Source organism: Gallus gallus, chromosome 25, assembly GCF_016699485.2.
Source record: "Gallus gallus isolate bGalGal1 chromosome 25, bGalGal1.mat.broiler.GRCg7b, whole genome shotgun sequence".
Lineage (NCBI taxonomy): Eukaryota > Metazoa > Chordata > Aves > Galliformes > Phasianidae > Gallus > Gallus gallus.
In genome coordinates, this window is record NC_052556.1 from 2,849,966 (window position 1) to 2,872,999 (window position 23,034).

Below are 23,034 nucleotides of genomic sequence, written 5' to 3' on the forward strand. Positions count from 1 at the left end.
GCGGCCGCGGGGTCTGTGGGAGGGGCTGAGGCCTCGGGGTGAAACTGAGGTACAGGGCGGGACGAGGTTAGACGTAGTGGGTCTGCGGACGCCGCTCAGCCCCGTTGGGGTGCCTGGGGGTCGCTGTTAGGGAGGCGCAGAGCTCTCTTTTAGGGCTGAGTTCTCGAGGGGGCCCCTCTGCAGGTAGAAGGGCGCCGGAGGAGGGCATTGAGGGCTGTGGGGACGGCGTGAGCCTGGCTCTAGGCCTGTAGTCCCCTTCGGAATCCCTTTTGTTGACCTTTTTTTTCCTCTTCTTCTTTTTTTTGGGGGGGGGAGGGGGTTTGCAAATTTTGTGAGCAAAACCAATTTTCTGGAGGAGCTCTTGGGGAACAAACAGGTTTAAAGCTGCCTGCCCCTCACTTGGTTGTGCTGCTGAGGGAGGAATGGGGATTTGGGATTGAGAAGGTGTCCGAAGGAGCAGCGTGAGGAGCACAGGGTTGATACAGGACATCAATAAATTATTATAGAGTGAAGTACGGATTTAAAAAAAAGAAAAAGAAAAAAAAAAAGTTTGGGTGTTGGAGTTGCTTAAAAAATACAAAAAGACTGTTTGGTGGCTTCTGGAAAGTCCACCGTGGCGAGAGAGCCACCAACGCTGGAAGTGTGGCTTCCTGTGACAAGAGCCATACGTGAGCCACGCTGTAGGGCTATAGGTGACCCTGCTGGGGCACTGTGTTGAAGAAAACTGGGAGAAAAGGGGATAGGGGACTTCAGAGAGATCCGTGCTTGGATTCACATCGGAGCAGATACACGCAGAGCAGAGGAGCTCCTCATTAAGGTTGGTTTTCGTGCACGGGTTTAATTTCTTAATGAGCCCATGAGTCACCCATCCCTCAGCTGCACAGAATGATGGTGTTGGGTGTCACGTCCTGTCCAGAAGATTCTTTTCTTGGTCCTTGACATTGGGCACCTGTGGCTGTGGGTCTGGGTGTGAAGTTTGGGGAGGGTGGGAGAAGCCTGGAAGAGGCTCCTCCAGACCCATTGTGTTTTTGCTGATAGAAATGCCAGAATTGGTCAGTTTGAGGTGCCTGGATGTGAGCCAGGTTCTAGCTCCAGCTCAGGTTTCCATGGCTGAAGCTGTTGCATGCCACTGTGTGCTCGTGGGGCTTCGTTCCCCCCCCCCAAAAAGGGGGTTAAAAAAAGTGAATGTTCTGGTTCTTTCCACGTGGTTCTGGTTTCAATTCTGCCTGAAATGACTGCGTGTGCAGGGGCTGTGCCTTCCAGATGTCAGCTGTCCCAGACTTTGCCCATGTCAGTTCCAAGTGGTTCCACCCCTTCTGCTCTGTGCTATGGTCATGCATGCCATGCTGAGCCTTTAGTGCCTCTCCTTTGAGGTCCTTCCCTCCCTCAGGCCTGGCCTCACCTTAAGCATTGGTCCCTCCCTCAGGGTCTGCTTTGCTGTGGGGGTCTGTTCCCATCCTGGGGACACACGGAGCACTGTGACGTTGTGTAGTCCCAGCAGCCCTGTGCTGCAGCAGTGCGTGAAATCCTATGGCTGTCACTTCTCCAGCATTCCTCGCATCACTGCTTATGCTTAGGGGGATTTAATTACAGTAAAACAATCTAAAATCAGTTCTTCCCCAAGCAGTGATGCTGACAGCGAGCCCTGTGACCTGGAGTGGGGCTGTGGTTTTGGTGGCCCTCCAGTAACACTCGCAGTGAGGGCGGTGTGACTGCAGTTCTGCGTGGGGCTGGGACCCATTCTGCTTGCTGTAGTTTTGGAGCTGTGGTTTTGGGATCATTTAAAGACCCGCAGATAGGCTTAGGCTCGCTCTCCTGATGTGGATGCAGAATGCTGTGGGGTAGAGGTGAGAAAACCCACAGAGAGAGTGGCCGTGACTCGGTCTCCTCTCCGCTTGGTTTATCAGGAGCTGTGATTGTCTGCGTTTTCCTAATTCCATTCGGAGTTGAACCTTGGAGTTGACCCCCTGTGGGTCCCATCCAATCTGGGATCCTCATTGACAGGCATTATCCTGGAGCTGCTTTGCCAGCTCACTGCCTGCCCTCCTGCTGCTGTTTGGGGCAGTGCAACGTTGGACACATGCAGGAATGGGCTGCTGGGTTGCTTTGGGGCAGGCAGAGCTGGGAGCTGGGGGCAGCCCGCTTTGTTTCCAGCCACAGATCTTCCAAAGGTGTCTGCACCTCGCAGGGAGGAGCAGCTCCGACCCCATCCACATGCCCTGCCAGCTGTTCCCATTCGCCTCCGCTCGCAGTGCCACCATGATGAGACACAGGAAGCTGTGATGCTGTGGTATTACCTCCAGCAAAACTCCTTTGGGGAACTGATTTTTATTGCTTTTCCCTGCATGACTTTTGCAAGGCTACAGTGCTGAGAGGTGGTTTTTGTGGCAGGGCATTAACTTCCCTGAAATCCGCGGGGTGAACAAGAGGATGGACAAGCCAGGCTTGGGGTGAGCGACTGCAGAGTGCATTGTAGGCACCAGGAGCTTGTTTTTCCTGTTCACCACAAATTATTTTAATGATCTTCCATGCTTGACAGCCTCCTTCTGCCTGCATGGTGTGTGTGGGCCGGTTCCTGGGGACAACATCGGCGTGCAGCATGCACATCTGTTTGCTCCCCAAGTGGCTCCGTGGGGTGAACCATCCCCAAAGCAGCAGAGGTGCGTGGAACTGAGACCCCACACCTCTTTGCTGAGAGGTGACCTCGAGTTGCTGCCCCCCAGAAGCTGTCTCAGGCCTCACTGCTGGGCACCTCTCCTTGGGAGGATTTGAGGTTTCTTGCAGCCCCGGATGCCTGTCCTGTGGGTGTGAGGTGGGAGGGGAGGCAGGGAGGGATCTCTTCCAAGTCGTGGCTCCTAGAATTCCTGGTTTGAAAACAAATGTGACAACACACTGCGGTTTTGGGTGGGGCAGCTGTAAGGAGCTGCCCCTTGGGACTCCCCACTCAGAATGAGGCTTTTTCTGCTGAATCTCTCCTCCTTCAGTCTAAGCAGTGTGACATAGAACCACTTTTTTTCTTTTTCTGGAAAAAGAAATGCGATGCATTTCCCAGGTGACCGGTGTTAAATAACCCAAAGACAGCATCTGCTTAATTTCGGCTTTGGCTTTGAAACAATTCGGCCCTTCCCGACCCCAGCAACAGAAAAACGAGTGATTCCCAGGGAACGGTTTGAAGTTTGCTCTAAAAACGAAGTCCCAGAAACAAATCAGGAGAATGGGATTGCTGCTGAAGCTGCTTGGGATTTGGGCACTTCCCCCTCCCCAGTTTTTGCGTGGACCGAGGTTTGTGCCTTCCCTGCCAGGAGGGGAGGTGTGGGCTGAAACAAGCTTGGCGTTTCTAGGCAGGATTTCATAGAGAGCTGCAGCTCACCTGTGCCTGCTTCCCAGTGCCAGAGTATTTATAGGTCAGGTTGCAAAACCCAACAGCAGCAGTGAAACAGCGAAAACACCAATTAGAGTTTGTGACAGCTTCATAACCTCTGCACTCAAAGGTTTTGCAAAGCTTGGAGGAATCTTGTCTCTCTGGGAGCCACCAGGCTGCACAGGAGCTCAGTGGTAGATTTGGATTTCCTGCCCCTTTTCTGTCTGTGTCTATCAGGAACCTTTGGGGCACTGTGGGGTGAGACCAACCCGGGGGGGGAAGTTGCATGATGTTCTCTTCCTGATGGGAGCAGTCAGTGCTGCATCAGAGGCAGTTTTGCAGCGGCTGTCACTGCATGCACTTCTCATCCTGCCTCTCTGCAGCAGGGATTCAACCTGGGATCCTGACTCCTGTGTGGAGAGCTGCCCTTGGGAGCATGGAGCTCATGAGGACACACCTCAGAGTGCAGCCGTGCCACAATTAGTGTGTGGCTGCCCTGTGCGGAGAGGCTGGACTGTGCAGCAATACATCCTAAAGTGTTGGGGTGCCATTGCATGGCTTGGAGCCCCACGTCTGTGCTCTGCCGAGCAGCAAGCAGTCCGCCCCTCCCATAGGGAATAGCTTAGGTGAAGTTTTGGTGCTTGTGGCTGGTGGGGAGTGCCAGGAGTGCTCCAGGAGCAGTTTGAGGATTCATTTCATTGGCTGTTTTGGCTGTGAAAATTCAGCTTTGTCCCCAGCATGATTTCATGTTTAGATGAATCTTGGGGTGACCATGCTGATAAATGGCAAAGAACAAAACCCAAAGGTGGAGTGGCCTTGGATTAGGTAAAGTCACCCATCCTGGGGCTTCCCTGGCCACAGACCTGCCAGGATGGGGAGGGAGAGCCTGGTGCAGGCCTGACAGGGCCTGGAGCTAAGCAGGATGGGGCGTGCCGGCTGTGACAGGAGGGACACCGGGGCTGCAGCCGGTGTTGTGTGTGTCCCACTGGTGGTGGTGCCTCAAGGATTCGGAGCCCACTGTAATGGGACCGCGTGGTTTGGGGCTATTACCCTGGGCTCTGGTTTGGGATCCCAGCAGAGGAGGGGATGCATGGCTGAGATTTGGGGGTTACACTGAGGCACAGCGGAGTGGCACAGCGGTGGGGACAACCCTGGATGGGGAAACTCAACTTGGAGGATCCAAGAGTGGGATTTTCACAGAGAGAGAACAATAGGAACTGTGTTCACCCGTTGGCCTCTTTTTGTCTTGCAGGAACCACGTGCTGGGCAGAGATGGCAGCCCTGAAACGCAGTCGTGCGCAGGCCTGGCCCGAGGAGCAGGGCGACCGTGAGCACGGGCTGTACAGCCTGCACCGCATGTTCGACATCGTGGGCACTCACCTGACGCACCGCGATGTGCGCGTCCTCTCCTTCCTCTTCGTGGACGTCATAGATGACTATGAGCGGGGCATGATCCGCAGTGGCAGGGACTTCTTGCTGGCGCTGGAGCGGCAGGGCCGCTGTGATGAGACCAACTTCAGGCAGGTGCTGCAGCTGCTGCGGATCATCACGCGCCACGACCTGCTGCCGTACGTCACCCTCAAGAGGCGACGGGCTGGTGAGTGCTCGGTCATTAGACTGTGGCCAAACGGGGGTGGTGGCAGCGTCCTGTGATTCTGTGGTCTTTGAGATGCCTTCCAACTCCAGAGAATGGAGTGATTCCATGGTTCTGTAATATATAGGATCCCTTCCCACCCAACTGTGCTGTGATCCCATGGTTCTAAGATTCTCCTCTTTCTCCTCCACTGAGACTCTCTGGGGCTTTAGGGAGAAAGCTTCTGGCCCAAAGGCCCTGTTTTTGGGGAGACGCCTTCAAGTGGCCTTTGGGTAGGGCAAGGAGGAGCTCCAAGGGCAGCATGTTTGCCTTCTCAGAAGGGACATGAGGCTCCAGAGGTGACCGATGTCCTCCCCAAGCCCGCTGCTATGCAGCACGTCATGGGGTGTTCCAAGAGGACATGCTTTTTGAGCAGAGTGCCCCAACCTCTCCCATTCAGCAGCCAGCTTTCTCTCTGGATGCAGACCTGAGCAGCGTTACTAGGCCAGTCAGACTGGGGTAAACTGGTTGGATTTTGGTCACTCATCGAGCTGTAGGCCCAGCTCTGTTCCAATTCACTATTTGGGGAACCTCACCCAGAGCTGGAGGAGCTCACTTTGTTCCACTTGTTGCAGGAGTGGTGAGGTGGCCGCTTTGGCAGGCTCCAACCTCAGAAATTTGCATTTTTTCTTATGAAATGAGGATAATTGTGCTTCCTTGGCAGTTCTGGGCTGCTGAGTCTCTGCTTTCTGCTCGCAACTGCGATGCCTGTGCTTGGGAAAGTGGTGAACACAACTATGGGCGGGCATGAAACCTTCCCTGTTTTTGGGGTGAGATGCGTGGGGCTGACAGAGGAGCACAGAGGCCACGACAAATCCTTTAACCCAGGGCAGCACAGGACAGATGCCGTCTTGGCAATGGCATCTGTCCTGTGCTGGAGAGCTGCATCAGGAGACAGAGATCGCGGAGGTGTGAGATCCTGTCCAGCCGCATTTGAATGACAGCAGCTTAAGAAATGCCCCTGAATAGTTCAGAAAATTGGTGCCAAGAGCTGCATCTGAACGAGGTTTACAGTGCACTTTGCATCGAGGGAGAACAGATTGATGGGTTGGAGGAAGTGCTGCTCGGGTTCCTGCCTCTTTCCACAGCTGTGCTTCACTGCGGTCTCATCTCTTTGTTCCTCTTTTGTAGTTGTTTCTCTGCAGAGGAGCAAAACCTCAGCCCTGAGTTAGCTCAGAGCTGAGGGAAGGATGGGAGCTGTGGTCTCACTTCCCCCACCATATTCGCTCGCAGCTGCTTCTCCTTAGCAGCCTGACCTTGGAGCCCTGGCTGCGCACATCCCGCTGCTTCAGAGCTCTGCTCTGAACTCATACAGATAACAAAGTCATGCAGATAACACTATCTGCTATTCCAGCTTGGAGGTGTAGGCAGGGGCATTGGCATGGGGCTGTCCTGGGGACTGACGGTGTCAGAGTGGTCCATGCTGAGCCTGGGCTGTGCTGGTAGCTGTGGAAAGGGACACAGACAGCCTTTCCCACACAGCACAGTGTTATTTCTGAGCTCTAAAATGAATTTATTTCCCAAGAGTGTTATCTGAGGAACAGCTTTTTGCAGTGGGGTGTCAGGGGGACCATGAGTGTCACTGCTGGGGCTGGGAACTGCATGGCTGCAACTTTGGGGGTGGTTTTTTGGTTTTTTTTTGTTTGTTTGTTTGTTTGTTCTGCTTTGTTTTGGAAAGGAAATGGTCGTGAAGTTCTTGGGCTTAAGAAGGATGCCGTGGGGAAATCACCTATGGGAAGTCATCAATGGAAATCATCAGGGGGATCTGTGTGTGCAACGCTTTGTGCTGCTGCCTGCTGCTGTCTGTAGGTGAATCCTAATGAGACAATCCCCCCCACCCCGCTCCCCTCTCTGGCAGTGTGTCCGGACCTGGTAGACAAGTACTTGGAGGAGACCTCCATCCGCTACGTGACGCCGCGGGCTCACAGCACTGCAGAACATAGCCTCGGCCACCCCCACAAATCAGGTGAGGACCTGGGCCTTGGGAATGCACTGGGATCTGTGTCTGAATTCCCCTGTTTCCCTGATAATGGGGCAGAAGCTGGTATGTGAACTGTGGCACTGATAACAAAAGGGCCATACCCACCTGAGAACCACCCCCAATCCAATCCTTAGCTCACACACAGGTTCTCCGCAGCACTGTCCCAGCAGAATCTGGCCCTGGTGTGACTGTGTCCCTTCACATTAGTGGTGCCTTTCCCCATCTATCACTGTCACCTCATCCCAGTGATGCAGGCTGGGTACTACCTGGTGCTGATAGCAAGTTTTACCAGTGCCCAAGTGTCACCTTGAGCGACCGGGGAATAACCAAACGAGGATTTTGGTGTCCCTTCCCATTTTGGGGAGCAGCTGCAGTCAGGCCATACTCCAGGTTCACCCTAGGATGAAATCAACGCTTAAGAACGCACCAAAAGATTTCCACAGATTTGGGGGGGGCTCTTCTGCTCCCTGTGGGGGAGGTGCTTTTGGGGCTGCCCTTGGTCTGCAACTCTATGGGCTGTGGAAGGAGCAAAGCCCCCAGCCCCAGGTTTGGGCACCGCGGGGGCAGCACACAGCTCTGGGTCCCTGCTCTGAGCTGCCCCCCAGTCCCGGCTCCTCACCTGTTTGTCCTCTGGGCAGTGCCTCCCCAGCACCCCATGGTCTGCTGTTCCTCGGCGGGGCCGCAGATCTGCACCAAGAGGCCCGGCCGCGGCAGGGCCCTCCTCAGCAGCCAGCGCAAGCGCAGGAAGTCGGTGACTCCAGACCCCAAGGAGAAGCAGACGTGTGGTAAGATCTGTGGGGGGTTGGTGGGGATCAGAGGGGGGTCTCGACACTCCCAGGAGAATGGGGACAGCATGCTGAGTGCCCCCACTCCCCACAGACATCCGCTTGCGAGTCCGAGCCGAGTACTGCCAGCACGAGACGGCGCTCCAGGGCAACGTCTTCTCCAACAAGCAGGACCCGCTGGAGCGCCAGTTCGAGCGCTTCAACCAAGCCAACACCATCCTGAAGTCCCGGGACCTGGGCTCCATCATCTGTGACATAAAATTCTCAGAGCTCACCTACCTCGACGCGTTCTGGCGCGATTACATCAACGGCTCTTTGCTGGAGGCCCTCAAGGGCGTCTTCATCACGGACTCGCTCAAGCAAGCCGTGGGGCACGAAGCCATCAAACTGCTGGTCAATGTGGATGAGGAGGATTACGAGGTTGGGCGCCAGAAACTCCTGAGGAACTTGATGCTGCAGACGGCCCCCTGACGCCCGGTGGGATCCAAGATCTTTTTTTTTTTTTTTCCCCTGTCTTTTTTTTTTTTTTTTTCTAAAAGGAAAGATTTAAAGCCCTGCTGGACTCCCACCGGGTGCTGAGCTGTGGACCCGGTTTGCTGCAGGGAGCACCGGAGGCTTATGTGTTCTCTCACCCTTCTGTCCTGTCACCTTCTCTCTTGCTTTGTTTTCTTTTTCTCTTTTGTTTTGTATCCATTAAAAGAAAAAAAAAACAACCCAAAAAAAGTAAAAAAAAAAAAAAAAAAAAAAAAAAAAAATCCACCTGGGGTGGGTCAGCAATGGCCAGAGGGATGCTGGGACAGGGTGGGGTTGTACTGGGAGTTGTGGGGTGGCTGTGCCCTTCTCCTGCCCTTTTGTCAGTGTCCCTGTGGGCCTGGCAGTGGGGTGGCCCTGTTGTCCCCGATGCTGGAGCCCCGACCCCCCCCCCCCCCCCCCCCCCCCCCCCCCCACTGCCTCCTCTCTGGGGTCCTCAGGAGCAGCTCCAGTGGTGTCCCCACGCTGTCCCCAGGACCATGTGCCTTTGTGTCCCCCTCCCTATGGGGTCTGGGGGGGTGGGAGGAGGAACCAGTGCTGAGGGACACATGAGATCTCTGCCTGTCCTGTCCTCCTATTGCAGCTGGGATGAGCTGGGACAAGCTGGGAGGGGGGAGTTGGCCCCAAGGCTGTGTCCTAGGGGGCCTGTTGCCTCTGCTGTCCCCCTTCAGAAGGTCCTGGGGAGATGGAGAGGAATGTTCCCCTCTCCATTCCCAATTTTGTGGTTTTCTCCTCCACGAGCTGTCCCCCTGTGAGGTGGGCACTGACCCCACAGCTGGGGAGGGGGATGTGTGGCACTTCTCCACCCCCCTCACCCCCCCCCAGGTGACAGCCAACTTTGGCACAACGTGGTGTAATTTCTGTGACTTCTGTATTTTTTAAAACTTCAATATAACAGTCATATTCCCTGTGTAGCTTTCGGTTTTCTTGAAATAAACATCTACAGCAGTGCAAGGCTCTTTCCTTTGCCTCTCCACTGACAACCCCAGCACAGGGAATGCCACAAAGCCCCAGACGTGTGTTCACGCCCATGTGTTGGGGGACAAACAGAGGATCCAGCCCAGCTGTGGGTTGCTATGGGACTGAGAGTGCTGCCTGCAGCCCCACAGTCCCATAAAGGTCGGCACGGCGGTGACTCTGCACTGGGATCTCACGGCGCACGCGGCGCAGGTACTCGAGGTCAATTTCAGCGTAACAGAGCCCGGGTCCCTCACTGCACTGTGCCACCACTGCCCCCCAGGGATCTGCCACCAGCGTGTGGCCATAGGACACACGACCCTCATGGTTCCGACCTGTCTGCGCTGCCGCCACCACATAGCACTGGGTCTCGATGGCACGTGCCCGCAGCAGCACCTGTGGGGACACAGTGAAGATGAGGGTCGTCCCAGAAACAGGGTGAAAAAGAGGTGATTTTTTTTACTGGGGGGTTGGGTTGCAGTTAACGCTCACCTCCCAGTGTGCAGAGCCTGTGGGGAAGGTGAATGCTGAGGGGTAGGTGAGGATCTCAGCACCGGCGTGTCGCAGAGCCAACGAGATTTCAGGGAAGCGCAGATCGTAGCAGATGGAAAGTCCAAGCTGGTCAGGGACAAGGGGACATCAGGACAGACATGGCTTGGGGTGAGGACGGGGAATGGGCACCCCGTACCATTCCTGCCGGAGTGCTGATGGGGGGCACGATTTCGGTGCCGGGGTTGGTGAAGCTGCTCTCCTTCATGGTGACACGGCCCTCCAGCTCCACGTCACACAGGTGGGTCTTCCTGTAGGCTGCTGCCAAGCGCCCTGCGAGCAACAAGGGAGCACCGGGAGCGGGGGGACGTGCCAGAGGACCCCTCAATGGGGCAGGGCCGGGGGGGTGCTCACCTGTGGGGTCCAGCAGCACATGGCAGTTGTAGATGCGCTGCGTGCTCGGCCAGTCTGCCCTGCGCTCGTGGAAACCACCCAGGGACAGCCACACACCACAGTCCCTGTGAGGAGCAACGTGGTGTCACTGGAAAAAAGTGATGCCACCAGGACAAGCATTGTCACTGGGACAAGAAATGCCACTGGTGCGAGTTGTGCCACCAGGACAAGCAACGTCACCAGGACGAGTGGTGCCACTGAGCAAGTGCTGTCACTGAGAAGAGCGTTGTCACCAGGACAAACAGTGCCACTAGGATGAGCATCATCACTGGGATGAGCAGTGCCATCAGAACAAGCAGTGTCACCGGGATGAGTGGTGCCACCCTGGGCATCCCCATGGCACCATTACCTGGCCAGCGTGGAGTAGCGCGCCATCAGGTCACCGTCCAGGCTCTCAGCCAGGCTCAGCGTTTGCGCGGAGTCACGGCCGATGTAGTCGAAGCCTTCGGGGAGGAAGACGAGGCACGCACCCCGCCGTGCTGCCGCCCGCACCAGTGCTGCGCAGCCAGAGAAGTTCTGCTCCTTGTCAGGAGTGGAGGTCACCTGGCCCACGGCCACCAGCGGCTTCGGTCCCAGGGATGCCGCCATGGCTTGGTGGCTGTGACACAGTGCGGTCAGCCCTGGGGTCGGGGTCACCGCGGTTGTGTCCCCGCCCACTGCCACCCATATGTGAATACCTGCCCAGGGGGCTCCGGGGGCCTGCGCAAAAGCGGTGCAGTGGGAGCCGGAGCACTGCACTCAGCCTGGGTAGGGGGGCACAGAGTGAGCCCCTCTTCAAAGCTGGAACCATCCCAGGACACCCCCGGTTTGTCCCCAGGATTCTCAGGCTGCCTCTAAACCCTCAACCCACCCCAAGCTGCTCCATATTGCTCCTAGCACCCCTCCCAAATTGCTCCCAAGACCTCCAGAATGCCTCCAAACCACAAACTGCCCTCAGGTAGCCCCCCAGTTTGTCCCCAGGACCCCCAGGCTGCCCCCAAGCAGCCCCATACTGCTTCTTTGAACACCTAACAGCACCCAGGCAGCCCCAGGACCCCCTCCCCACTGTGCCTCAAAGCTCCCCCATACCCCTCCTCATACCCCAACCACCCCAAACTGTCCCAGGACCACCACGATTTGCCTCTAGAGTCCCCCAGCCTGCCCCCAACCCCAACCCACCCACAAGCTGCCCCACATTGCTCCTAGGACCCCTCCATATTACCCCCAACCCTCCCAAAAAACTGCCCCTGGGATGCCCCAAAGTGCCCCAGACCCCTCCTCACATTCTGACCTTTTCCACAGTTGTCCCTAGCACCCCCAGTTTGCCCTAGGACCCTCCAAGCTGCCCCCAGCACCCCCAAGCCACCTCCAACACCCCCCAAAATTGCCCCCAGCGCCACCAAACTGCCCCCAGCACATTTCAAACGGCCCTTAGAATCCCAAACTGCCTCAAGGACCCCACATACTACTCCAAACTTCCCTCAGGCCTCCAAACTGGCCCAGGATCCCCCCTCAAACTGCCCCCGGCACTCCCAGACTGCCCTTAGAACCCCACCAACACCTTCGAACTGCCAACAGGACCCCCTCAGACTGCCCCCTTGGCCCGTACATGTCGCGCCGGCAGCACCAAAGCGGGAGGCGGTGACAGGGGCAATGGGCAAAGTCCCCGACACCGCTGCCCACAACCAAGATGGCAGCTAACACTACCTCACCATACAGCACCGCTACCAGGCTTGACCTTTGCTAAGATGGCGCCCAGGTTGTTTCCGGTATGCACCGGAAGAGCGCCATCGCGGCGTAGGTCTGCGCCGGAAAAGAGCCCTCCCAGTTTCCGATGTGCGCCGGAAGAGGCGCAAAGCGGAGGGGGGAAGATGGCGGACAGCGTGAAGGGGCGGCCCGCGGCGGCGGGGCCTGGCGGGAAGGTGCTGACGGCGGAGCAGGTGCAGGGCGGGGCTTGGGGACGGATGAAGGAGGGCCTCGGGATCTCGTGATGACATCCCCGCGGTTGTGCACGCAGGTGGTGGCTCGGTTCAACCGTTTGCGGCAGGAGCAGCGCGGCCTGGCCTCCAAGGCGGCGGAGCTGGAGTTGGAGCTCAACGAGCACGGGTGGGGGGGAGGGCAGAGGGACACGAGAGGGTAACGGGACAAGGGGGGTGGGAGTATGGGGGGATGGGCGGGCACGGAGACATGGTGGGGGCACGAGGATATGGGGAAGGTAACAGTGAATGGGGGAAGCGCTGGGATAGGGGGAACCCCGGGGGTGTGGGTGTCACTGGGGTAGGCACATGGAGTCTGAGAGTGCTGCCTAGGGACGTGTGGAGGACACTGTAAGGGGGTGGGGACATGGAGGGGACACAAATGGGTGTGTGGTGGGGGAAGGGGGGACGCTGGAGATGTCACATGGGATGTGGGAGACACCAGGGTGAGGACACTACTGGGGGGCACTTGGGGATATGAGGGGGACAGTGATGGTGTGGGGGGGGCATTGGGTATGGGGGTGACTCTGGAAGAATGTGGAAGAATGTGGAGGGTGTATTGTTGGGTATAGGAGTGACAGTGGGGGAGTGGAAGGCACAGGGGTGGCAGTGAAGGTGCATGGGGGGGACTCCTGGGATGAGGAGGAACACTGAAGAAAGGTGGGGGGTGACACCAAGAGTGACGCAGTGACAAAAGGAGAGATGCTGGGTTGACACCGGGAGTGATGCAGGATGACGTGGGGGTGACAGGGCCCCCCCCTGCCCAACAGCCTGGTGATTGAGACGCTGCGGGAGGTGGACCCCACACGGAAGTGTTACCGCATGGTGGGTGGCATCCTGGTAGAGCGCACTGTCAAGGAGGTGCTGCCCGCACTGGAGGGCAACCGCGAGCAGGTGACTCCTGGCCAGACCTCCCCCCCCTCGCCCACAGATGCCCCCCTCCCCTCCCCAACTGCCCTAAAACTCTTCTCCCCTTTTCTCCTCCAAGATCAGCAAAATCATCGAGACGCTGAGCCAGCAGCTGCAGAGCAAGGGCCGCGAACTGAATGAGTTCCGTGAGAAGCACAACATCCGCCTGGTGGGCGAGGACGACCCCCGGCAGCCCCCCAAGGATGGCACCGAGGGGGGCAAGGGAGGCGCCGCTGGCGTCCTTGTGTCCTAGCGTTGTCCCCTGCTGTCACCTACTCTCCTTCCCCTCGTTTACTGGTTTTGTTAAATAGATGTGGGGATTTTGGGTCACAAGTGTTGTCTAGTTACGGGGTAATGGAGGTGGCACAAGCCCTGGGAGGTGGCGCTGTGGGCGGTGACAGCAGTGGCACTTTGGAGACGTCCTTGAGCTGCCCGTTCACCTGTGACTGTTGTCGGCCGCCACTTTTCCTGCACCACGTCCCTGCTGTGTCCTGGGCTGTGGGGGAGGGGCGCACTGTTACTTCTGCTGGGGTTACAGGGGACAAAAAGCCACCAGGACGTTGTCCCCACAATGTCACTTGGATTCCCGTGTCTCTCTTTTGCTGTTACTCTCCCAAAAATGTATTCCTTTGGCAGAGGGGATGTGGGGAGCTCAGTGAGGGGTGTAGACAGGGCTGGCACTGGGGCACATGGAGATGCTGGGAGCCTTGGGCACACACAATGGCACAGGGATGCAGAGACATGGGCTGGCATTGGGGGGTACGGGGAGACAGGGTCATGGAGATGCTGGGGGTGGTATGGGGGACACAGGGATGTTGGGGGACACGGGGACAACAGAAGGTATGGGGATGCTGGTAATGGCATGAGAACACAGATGGGCTGGTACTGGGGGACATGGGGACGTGTTTATGTTACAGTGGGGGGATGCGTGGCCCCAGGGCTGGCACTGGTGTGGGGGGTAGGGGGGGGCACAGCCCCGCTGAGGATATGGGGGATTGCGGGGTGAGCAGTGGGAGGGGACATGGGGGTAGCAGTGGTGGCAGTCAGGGTTCTCCCCTGTCTCCACGAGCCAGGTGAGTGCTGGTGCGTGCCGGTGTGGGGTGGGGACAGGAGGGGACGTGCTGTTGACTGTACACAGCCCACACCCACAGTGACACTGGGTGCAGCCGGTTCGCCCCAGTCCCCTGCAGTGATTGTCCCCATATAATGTGGGTGCCACCAGCTATGCCATTAGTGCCACCACCATGGAGGGGGACGTAGGGACACGGATGGCCGACGTTGAGGAGGAGAGCCTGCTGGGTGCCGTGCACGGTGTCTCGGGGCCCGGTATGGCTGCGTGTTGGGGACAGTGGTGACTCCTCTTGGGGCAGACGAGGGGGTGACGGCGCAATGTCCCTGCAGTGGTGACGGCCATACGCATGGCAGGGGCAGCCATGTATGAACTGGTGCGTGTGGGGCATGCAGAGCTGGTGGGGGAGATCATCCGCCTGGAGGGAGACATGGCCACGCTGCAGGTGTATGAGGAGACCTGTATCCTTGTGGCCATGCCTGTCCTTCCCTTGTCCCCTCCTGACTCCTGTCCCCCTGACCCCTTCAGTGACATCGTTCGTTTCTGTGAGTGACCTTGTCCCCTCCTGTGCTCTCCCCTCTCTTCACTCCTGATCCCTCCAGTGACCTCGTCCCCTCCTGTCCCCCCATCCTCTCTGTCCTCCCATCCCCTCCTGTCCCTGTGTCCTGTCTCTGTCTGGCTCTGTCCCCTCCAGTTCCCTCATCCCCTCTTCTGTCCCTGTTTCTTGTCTCTGTGGTCCCCCACCTGTCCCAATCCCGTCCACTCTCCCCATTCCTGTTCCCATCTCCCATCCCCTTCTGTCTTCCTTGAGTGTCTCTGTCCCCTCTAGTTTTCTTGTCCTCATCTCCTGTCTCTGTGGTTCCTATCCTGTCCCCATCCTCACATCCCCCACCCCACATCCCTATTCCCGTCACCCATGTTCCCCACCTCGTGTCCCTATCCCTATCCTCTACCCCACATCCCCTGTCTCACGTCCCCCTCCTGCTTCATGTGCCCTCTCCTGAGCTCCCCACACAGCGGGGCTGCGGGTGGGGGACCCGGTGTTGCGCACGGGTCAGCCGCTCTCGGTGGAGCTCGGTCCCGGCATCCTGGGCTCCATCTTCGATGGCATCCAGCGCCCGCTGCGGGACATTGCACAGCTGACGGGTGGCATCTACATCCCGCGGGGTGTCAACGTCCCTGCGCTGCCGCGGCACCTCACCTGGGACTTTGTCCCCAGCAAGAGCATCCAGGTGAGAACATGGGAACACTGGGGGCACACAGGGACATGAATAGAACACGGGGATATGGGGAGATCAGTGAGACATGAGGATAGGGGGACAGAGGGAGGTGAGGACTCCAGCAAGAGCATTCTGGTGGGAATGCAGGGTCACTGGTGGGATGTGGGGATATGGGGATTTTGTCCCCAGCAAGAGCATCCAGGTGGGGACATGGGGACACCCTTCTGCTCCCACTGGAGGGACTGCCCAATCCCATTTCTACCCAGTTACCCTCATGGTCACCCCGTGCCAGGTTGGCAGCCACGTCACTGGTGGGGACATCTATGGGACGGTGACAGAGAACTCACTCATCCAACACAAGATCATGGTGCCACCCCGCAGCCGTGGCACTGTCACTCACATTGCGCCACCAGGACACTACAGCGTCTCGGTAAGGGGTGGCTGATGTGGTGGTGGCATTGCATGGTGCCACTGTCCCCAAACATCCCCAAGGGCGTGGTAGTGGAGTGATGGCATCCCCAGACGTCCCTGAGGATGTGGTGGTGGTGGGCTGGTATCATCCTGTGGCACCACTGTCCACAAATGTCTCTGAGGACGTGGTGGTGGTGTGGTGGCATCCTGCTGTCCCCACATGTCCCCAAGAATGTGGTGGTGGCATCCCAACGCACTGCTGTCCCTACATGTCCCCAAATGTCCCCAAGGATGTGGTGCTGGAGCTGGACTTCGAGGGTGTGGCCGAGCAGCTGACCATGATGCAGGTGTGGCCGGTGCGGCAGACCCGGCCCGTGGTGGAGAAGCTGACAGCAAATCACCCACTGCTGACGGGACAGCGCGTGCTGGATGCTCTTTTCCCGTAGGGATTGGGATGGGATGGGAGGGGGATGGGAATGGGATTGGGGTGGGGATGAAGACAAGATTGGAATGAAATTTGATGGGGATGAAATGAAATGTGGAGGGGAATAGGAAGGGGATATGGATTGGGATAGGGATGGAATTGGGGGATGAAAGTGGGAATATAGGTGGGGGGAGACTGGGGGATGAGGATGATGGACTCAGGTGGGAACTGGAGACATGAATAGGGGATGCGGGTAGGGATCGGGGGATGGGGGTAAAGAATGGGACAGGAGTGGGGATGAGGGAGAGGAGTGGGGACGGAATGGTGGCGAGACAGGGATGGAGATAGGGATATGGGACGGGGGATGTGAGAAGAGGGAACAGGAATATGGGATTGAGCTGGGAAGAGAGGTGGGTGATGGACAGCAATGGGCATGGGAATAGGGAATGGATAGGGGACAAGGAGAACAGAGATGAGAGAGGGGATGAAATAGGGATGGAGATCAGTATGGGGACGGGTGGGGGCAGGATGGAGTTGGGGATGGGAACGGGTGTGGAGAGGGAGTGGCCATGCAAGGGACCGTCACCAGGTGCGTGCAGGGTGGCACCACAGCCATCCCCGGTGCTTTCGGCTGTGGCAAAACCGTCATCTCACAGTCCCTGTCCAAGTACTCCAACAGCGACATCATCGTCTACGTGGGCTGCGGGGAGCGCGGCAATGAGATGTCTGAGGTGCTGCGGGACTTCCCTGAGGTGAGCGCAGAAACACGGGGACGGTGAGGGGACAGCGGGCCAGGTGGTGCCAACAGTGGTGCCATCAGAGGGGCCAACAGGGCCAATGAAGCAAACAGTGCTCAATGAGACCAACGGTGCTAATGGTGCCTCTCACAGCTCACCATGGAGGTGGATGGGAGGACGGAGAGCATCATGAAGCGCACCACGCTGGTGGCCAACACCTCCAACATGCCAGTGGCCGCCCGTGAGGCTTCCATCTACACTGGTAGGCAACAGGGGACAATGACAGTGACAGCAGTGGCTCTGCTGCTGGTGCCACCCTGTGCCCTACCTCCACCGTAGGCATCACGCTGTCTGAGTACTTCCGCGACATGGGGCTCCATGTCAGCATGATGGCCGACTCCACCTCCCGCTGGGCCGAGGCATTGCGGGAGATTTCCGGGCGCTTGGCTGAGATGCCGGCGGGTGAGAAACTGAGCATCCCCAACGTCATCCTGTTGTCACCAGACATGGGCGCCAGCATCACTGTGCCGCCCCGTGCCCTACAGACAGTGGGTACCCCGCCTACCTGGGCGCCCGCCTGGCATCCTTCTATGAGCGTGCGGGGCGGGCGCGCTGCCTTGGGTCCCCCCTCCGTGAGGGCAGCGTCAGCATCGTTGGAGCGTGAGTGTCACCAGGAGGGGACGCTATGGGACCACCCCATCCCGCTGAATGTGCTGCACCCCACAGAGTGTCACCGCCCGGAGGGGACTTCTCAGACCCTGTCACCTCAGCCACGCTGGGCATCGTGCAGGTGAGCTTTGAGTTGCCCACAGATCCCATATTTGGTGTTCTCCAAGGATCCCATATTTGGGGTTCCCCATGGATGTCCTGTTCTGTTTTCCTCATGGGTCCCGTATTTGGGATTCCTCATGGATCTCATGTTTGGAGTCCCTATGGATCCCATATTTGGGGTTCACATGTTTCTCATATCTGGGGTTCCATGTGGATTGCAGATTTGGTTTTCCTCATGGCTCCCATACTTGTGGTTCCCACAGATCCCATATTTGGGATTCCCACAAATCTCATATTTGGGGTCCCATGGATTCCCTATGGACCCCCATGCCAACTCCCCCGGTCCCACAGGTGTTTTGGGGTCTGGACAAGAAGCTGGCACAGCGCAAGCACTTCCCCTCGGTAAACTGGCTGATCAGTTACAGCAAGTACTTGCGGGCACTGGAGCCCCACTACGAGCAGCTGCACCCTGAGTTCCCTGCGCTGCGCACCCGTGCCAGGGAGATCCTGCAGGAGGAGGAGGATCTGGCCGAAATTGTGCAGCTCGTGGGGAAGGTGGGGAGGTGGGGGGTGGGACTGGGGTTGGAATGGGGTTGGGTGGGAGTGGGGTGGGGATTGGGATTGGGATTAGGATGGAGTGGGGATGAGTTGGGGAGGGGAAGGGAATTTGAATGGGATGGGATTGGGAAGGGGATGGGGATTGGGAAGGGGATGAGATTGGGTAAGAATGGTATGGGATGGAATTGGGACAGGAATGGGATGGAAATGGGATAGTATAGGGTGGAATTCGGACAGGGATGGGGTGGGAAAGGGATGGAGGTGTCATGAGGTGGGAATAGGACGGGGATGGGATGAGGATAGGGATGGAATGGGATGGGGAGGAGATCTGCGGTGTGGGGATGAGATCTATGGGACGGGGATGTTGCCTTCCTCACAGGCATCCCTCGCTGAGGCTGACAAGGTGACACTGGAGGTGGCCAGACTCCTCAAGGATGACTTCCTACAGCAGAATGGCTACTCCTCCTACGACAGGTACCGTGGCTCGATGTAGCCCACCTGTCCCCACGTCCCAGTATTCCCGTGTCATCCCCATGCCACTCCCATGTCCCCACACCACTCCCACGTATCCACACCACCTCCACAACCCCAAGCCACCTCAATGTCCCCATGCCACCCCGATGTCCCCAAACCCCCATACTGTCTCCACATGCCCATGTCCCCAAACTCCCATACTGTCTCCACATGCCCATGTCCCCACATCCCCATGCCATCCCCATGTCCTCATGTAACCCCCCACATCCCCATACCACATCCATGCCACTGGGACAGCCCCATGACCCTATGCCATCCCCCTGTCCCCACATCAAACCCACATCCCCGTGTTCCCACATCCCCATACCTCATCCATGTCCCCATGCCACCTCCACGTCCCCATGTCCCCATGACACCTCCATGTCCCCACACCCGCACACCACCCCCACTTCCCCTTGGGGTCCCCCCACCGCCCCCCAGGTTCTGCCCCTTCTACAAGACAGTGGGGATGCTGCACAACATCATCACCTTCTATGAGCTTGCCCGACATGCTGTGGAGGCCACTGGGGCTGGCGAGCGCCGTGTCACTTGGGCAGCCATCCGTGAGAACCTCGGGGACATCCTGTACCGGCTGAGTGCCATGAAGTTCATGGTGGGAATTAGAAGGGGCAGGGGGAGGGTCACTTATAGGGTGTCAGGGGGCATTTATAGGAGGTTGGGGGATACCTGTAGGATGTCACTTATAGAGGTTTGGTGGGACACTTTTAGGGGGTCAGAAGTGTCACTTGTAGAGGGTTGGGGGACCCTTATAGAGGGTCACTTACAGGGTGGCGGAGGGGGAGTGCTTATAGTGGTCACTTATAGGGAATTGGGAGTACACTTACAGAGGGTTAGGGGGCGTTTATAGCGGGTTAAGAGGTCACTCACAGGGAGTCAGGGGACACACAGAGTGACAGTGATGCTGCCCCTCCCTTCCCTCCCCCCAGGACCCGGTGAAGGACGGCGAAGCCAACATCACAGCTGCCTTCACGCAGCTCAACGAGGAGATGCAGGCGGCCTTCCGCAACCTGGAGGACTGAGGGTCCCCCCCAGACCCTCTGCTCCAATAACCCCCTCACCCCAATAAACCCCCACCCCAATCACCCCCCACCGACATCAGGATTGGTCTTCAGGGTCCCATTTGTCCTCATAGAATGGTCTGGGTTGCAAAGGACCACAATTACCACCCGGTTTAAACCCCCCTGCTGTGCGCAGGGTCGCCAACCACCAGACCAGGCTGCCCAGAGCCACATCCAGCCTGTCCCCATGTCAGTAAGCAATTCTTTCTTTGTTTACCACATTGTGACCTGTTCCTTTCATGAGTAATTCAGACTGGTTTAAAGCACCTGTGTCTGCTATTGCCTTTCCCTACAACATTCCTTTCCATTATACACAAGTATTTTGTATTGGAGCATCGTTTTCATTATTCAATTTGCTTGGTAATTGGATCTTGGTATGCGAATATTTAGAAAGAATGTAATGAATGCTGGCAAAAATTAAAAGCAACATCAGTTTGATCATTTAAAGCAGATATTCACAAGTTTGGAGAAGTATTCCTTTGTTTATTTCGGTTTTTTGTCTTTATTTTTCCCCTCCTCTCCCAACTTTCAGCGATCAAAGATAGAACGACTCCCCGGGCTCTGCGCTGCCAGCCGGCCTCAATCCATGGCAGTTGTTCTTTCCGCGGCCTCTGCTGCCACCACGTGGTCGAACCACGAAACTGCACCTGCTGATGTTCGGCGCCGACGGCAGCCCCACTAAGGCGCACGAAAAGGTCGCGCATGCGCAGTGCACACCAGGAAAAGGCGCATGCGCAGTGCGCTCAAAGAAATGAGCATGCGCAGAGAGCTCCAAAGACGGCGCATGGGCCGAGCCACCCAAAGCCCCGCATGCACCGTACAACACCCAACAACCGGCGCATGCGCACTACGCCCGCCCGGAGAATGCCTTTGGAAAATATGACATAAAACCCGAAAATACTACATTTACAAACCAAAAATGACATTTTCCCCCGAAAATCACGTATTTAATCCAGAAAAAAAACCGCGCAGTGCGAAAATCCGAAAATCACGCATATTCTCAAAAAAAAAAAAAAAAAAAAATCCAGAAGTCCCATTTAGCCTGAAATTCACGAAATTTCATCCCACAAAACCCCATTTAACCCGAAAATCACGCGTTTTCTCTTCGGAAATCCACAATTTAAAAAAAATGACGAATTTTCTCTACGACAATGACCCATTTAAAAAAAAATCTTGCATTTTCTCTTCAAAAATTCCCAATTTAACCCGAAAATCACGCATTTTCTCTTCAAGAATCCCCCATTTAACCCGAAAATCACGCGTTTTCTCTTCGCCAATCCCCCATTTAACCGAAAATCACGCGTTTTCTTTTCGCAAATCCCCCATTTAACCGAAAATCACGCGTTTTCTTTTCGCAAATCCCCCATTTAAGTGAAAATCACGCGTTTTCTCTTCGCTAATCCACCATTTAACCGAAAATCATGTGTTTTCGCAAATCCCCCACTGAAGCGAAAATCACGCATTTTCTCTTCGAGAATCCCCCATTTAACCCGAAAATCACGCGTTTTCGCAAATCCCCCATTTAACTCAAAACTCACACATTTGCTCTTCGAGAATCCCCCATTTAAGTGAAAATCAAGCATTTTCTCTTCGCAAATCCCCATTTAACCCGAAAATCACACGTTTTTTCTATGCAATTCCCCCCATTTAACCCGAAAATCACGCATTTTCTCTTCGAGAATCCCCCATTTAACCCGAAAATCACGTGTTTTCTCTTCGCAAATCCCCCATTTAAGCAAAAATCACGCGTTTTCTCTTCGCAAATCCCCCATTTAAGCGAAAATCACGCGTTTTCTCTTTGAGAATCCCCCATTTAAGCGAAAATCACGCGTTTTCTCTTCGCAAATCCCCCATTTAAGCGAAAATCACGCGTTTTCTCTTTGCAAATCCCCCATTTACCCGAAAATCACGCGTTTTCTCTTTGCAAATCCCCCATTTAACCAAAAAATCACGGGTTTTCTCTTCGCAAATCCCCCATTTAACCCGAAAATCACGCGTTTTCTCTGTGCAAATCCCCCATTTAAGCGAAAATCACGTATTTTCTCTTCGAGAATCCCCCATTTAACCCGAAAATCACGCATTATCTCTTCGCAAATCCACCATTTAAGCAAAAATCACGCGTTTTCTCTTCGCAAATCCCCCATTTAACCAAAAAATCACGCGTTTTCTCTTCGCAAATCCCCCATTTAACCCGAAAATCACGCGTTTTCTCTTCGCAAATCCCCCATTTAAGCGAAAATCACGCGTTTTCTCTTCGCAAATCCCCCATTTAACCCGAAAATAACGCGTTTTCTCTTCGCAAATCTTCCATTTAAGTTAAAATCCTGCGTCTTCTCTTCGCGAATCCCCCATTTAAGCGAAAATCACGCGTTTTCTCTTCGCAAATCCCCCATTTAACCCGAAAATCACGCGTTTTCTCTTCGAGAATCCCCCATTTAACCCGAAAATCACGCGTTTTCTCTTCGCAAATCCCCCATTTAAGCGAAAATCACGCGTTTTCTCTTTGAGAATCCCCCATTTAAGCGAAAATCACGCGTTTTCTCTTCGCAAATCCCCCATTTAAGCGAAAATCACGCGTTTTCTCTTCGCAAATCCCTCATTTAACCCGAAAATCACGCGTTTTCTCTTCGAGAATCCCCCATTTAAGTGAAAATCACGCGTTTTCTCTTCGAGAATCCCCCATTTAACCCGAAAATCACGCGTTTTCTCTTCGCAAATCCCCCATTTAACCCGAAAATCACGCGTTTTCTCTTCGAGAATCCCCCATTTAAGTGAAAATCACGCGTTTTCTCTTGGAGAATCCCCCATTTAACCCGAAAATCACGCGTTTTCTCTTCGAGAATCCCCCATTTAAGCGAAAATCACGCGTTTTCTCTTCGCAAATCCCCCATTTAACCCGAAAATCACGCGTTTTCTCTTCGAGAATCCCCCATTTAACCCGAAAAACACGCGTTTTCTCTTCGAGAATCCCCCATTTAAGCGAAAATCACGCGTTTTCTCTTCGCAAATCCCCCATTTAAGCGAAAATCACGCGTTTTCTCTTCGAGAATCCCCCATTTAACCCAAAAATCACGCGTTTTCTCTTCGAGAATCCCCCATTTAAGCGAAAATCACGCGTTTTCTCTTCGCAAATCCCCCATTTAAGCGAAAATCACGCGTTTTCTCTTCGCAAATCCCCCATTTAAGCGAAAATCACGC

General features: G+C 55.9%; 4 protein-coding genes across 14 annotated transcripts; 3 read left to right on the forward strand and 1 right to left on the reverse strand.

Annotated features, from left to right (window-relative positions):
- Positions 1-4,625: 4,625 nt before the first annotated feature.
- Positions 4,626-9,245, forward strand: DEDD (death effector domain containing). The gene is made up of 4 exons (XM_040652433.2): positions 4,626-4,958; positions 6,853-6,960; positions 7,614-7,760; positions 7,855-9,245. Exons 1-4 carry the CDS (start codon positions 4,634-4,636, stop codon positions 8,229-8,231), a joined length of 957 nt encoding a protein of 318 aa, XP_040508367.1. The 5' UTR covers positions 4,626-4,633; the 3' UTR covers positions 8,232-9,245.
- On the reverse strand, positions 9,144-11,937 carry NIT1 (nitrilase 1). 9 transcript variants are annotated; one of them, XM_046904060.1, is made up of 7 exons: positions 11,882-11,937; positions 10,868-10,933; positions 10,540-10,788; positions 10,152-10,255; positions 9,937-10,070; positions 9,741-9,866; positions 9,144-9,644 (listed from the first exon to the last, which is right to left on the reverse strand). In XM_046904060.1, exons 3-7 carry the CDS (start codon positions 10,776-10,778, stop codon positions 9,366-9,368), a joined length of 882 nt encoding a protein of 293 aa, XP_046760016.1. In that variant the 5' UTR covers positions 10,779-10,788; positions 10,868-10,933; positions 11,882-11,937; the 3' UTR covers positions 9,144-9,365. The 9 variants fall into 9 exon arrangements, with proteins under 9 accessions (XP_046760016.1, XP_040508369.1, XP_040508370.1 ...); XM_040652435.2 differs by having other exon boundaries at positions 11,877-11,937; XM_040652436.2 differs by having other exon boundaries at positions 11,779-11,937.
- Positions 11,938-12,018: 81 nt separating this feature from the next.
- Positions 12,019-13,387, forward strand: LOC121107545 (prefoldin subunit 2-like). Its single transcript, XM_040652447.2, has 4 exons — positions 12,019-12,109; positions 12,187-12,275; positions 12,916-13,039; positions 13,134-13,387. Exons 1-4 carry the CDS (start codon positions 12,041-12,043, stop codon positions 13,305-13,307), a joined length of 456 nt encoding a protein of 151 aa, XP_040508381.1. The 5' UTR covers positions 12,019-12,040; the 3' UTR covers positions 13,308-13,387.
- A 620-nt stretch (positions 13,388-14,007) lies between these two features.
- Positions 14,008-20,288, forward strand: LOC121106471 (V-type proton ATPase catalytic subunit A-like). 3 transcript variants are annotated; one of them, XM_040652424.2, is made up of 14 exons: positions 14,008-14,380; positions 14,456-14,584; positions 15,141-15,355; positions 15,636-15,773; positions 16,045-16,196; positions 16,768-16,930; positions 17,069-17,177; positions 17,255-17,377; positions 17,461-17,575; positions 17,642-17,705; positions 18,038-18,241; positions 18,624-18,718; positions 19,199-19,370; positions 19,705-20,288. In XM_040652424.2, the coding sequence occupies exons 1-14, from the start codon at positions 14,299-14,301 to the stop codon at positions 19,795-19,797; spliced, it is 1,854 nt and encodes a 617-aa protein (XP_040508358.1). In that variant the 5' UTR covers positions 14,008-14,298; the 3' UTR covers positions 19,798-20,288. The 3 variants fall into 3 exon arrangements, with proteins under 3 accessions (XP_040508358.1, XP_040508360.1, XP_040508359.1); XM_040652426.2 differs by lacking the exon at positions 19,199-19,370; XM_040652425.2 differs by having other exon boundaries at positions 14,287-14,380; positions 14,456-15,355; positions 15,610-15,773.
- The last annotated feature ends 2,746 nt before the right edge of the window (positions 20,289-23,034 follow it).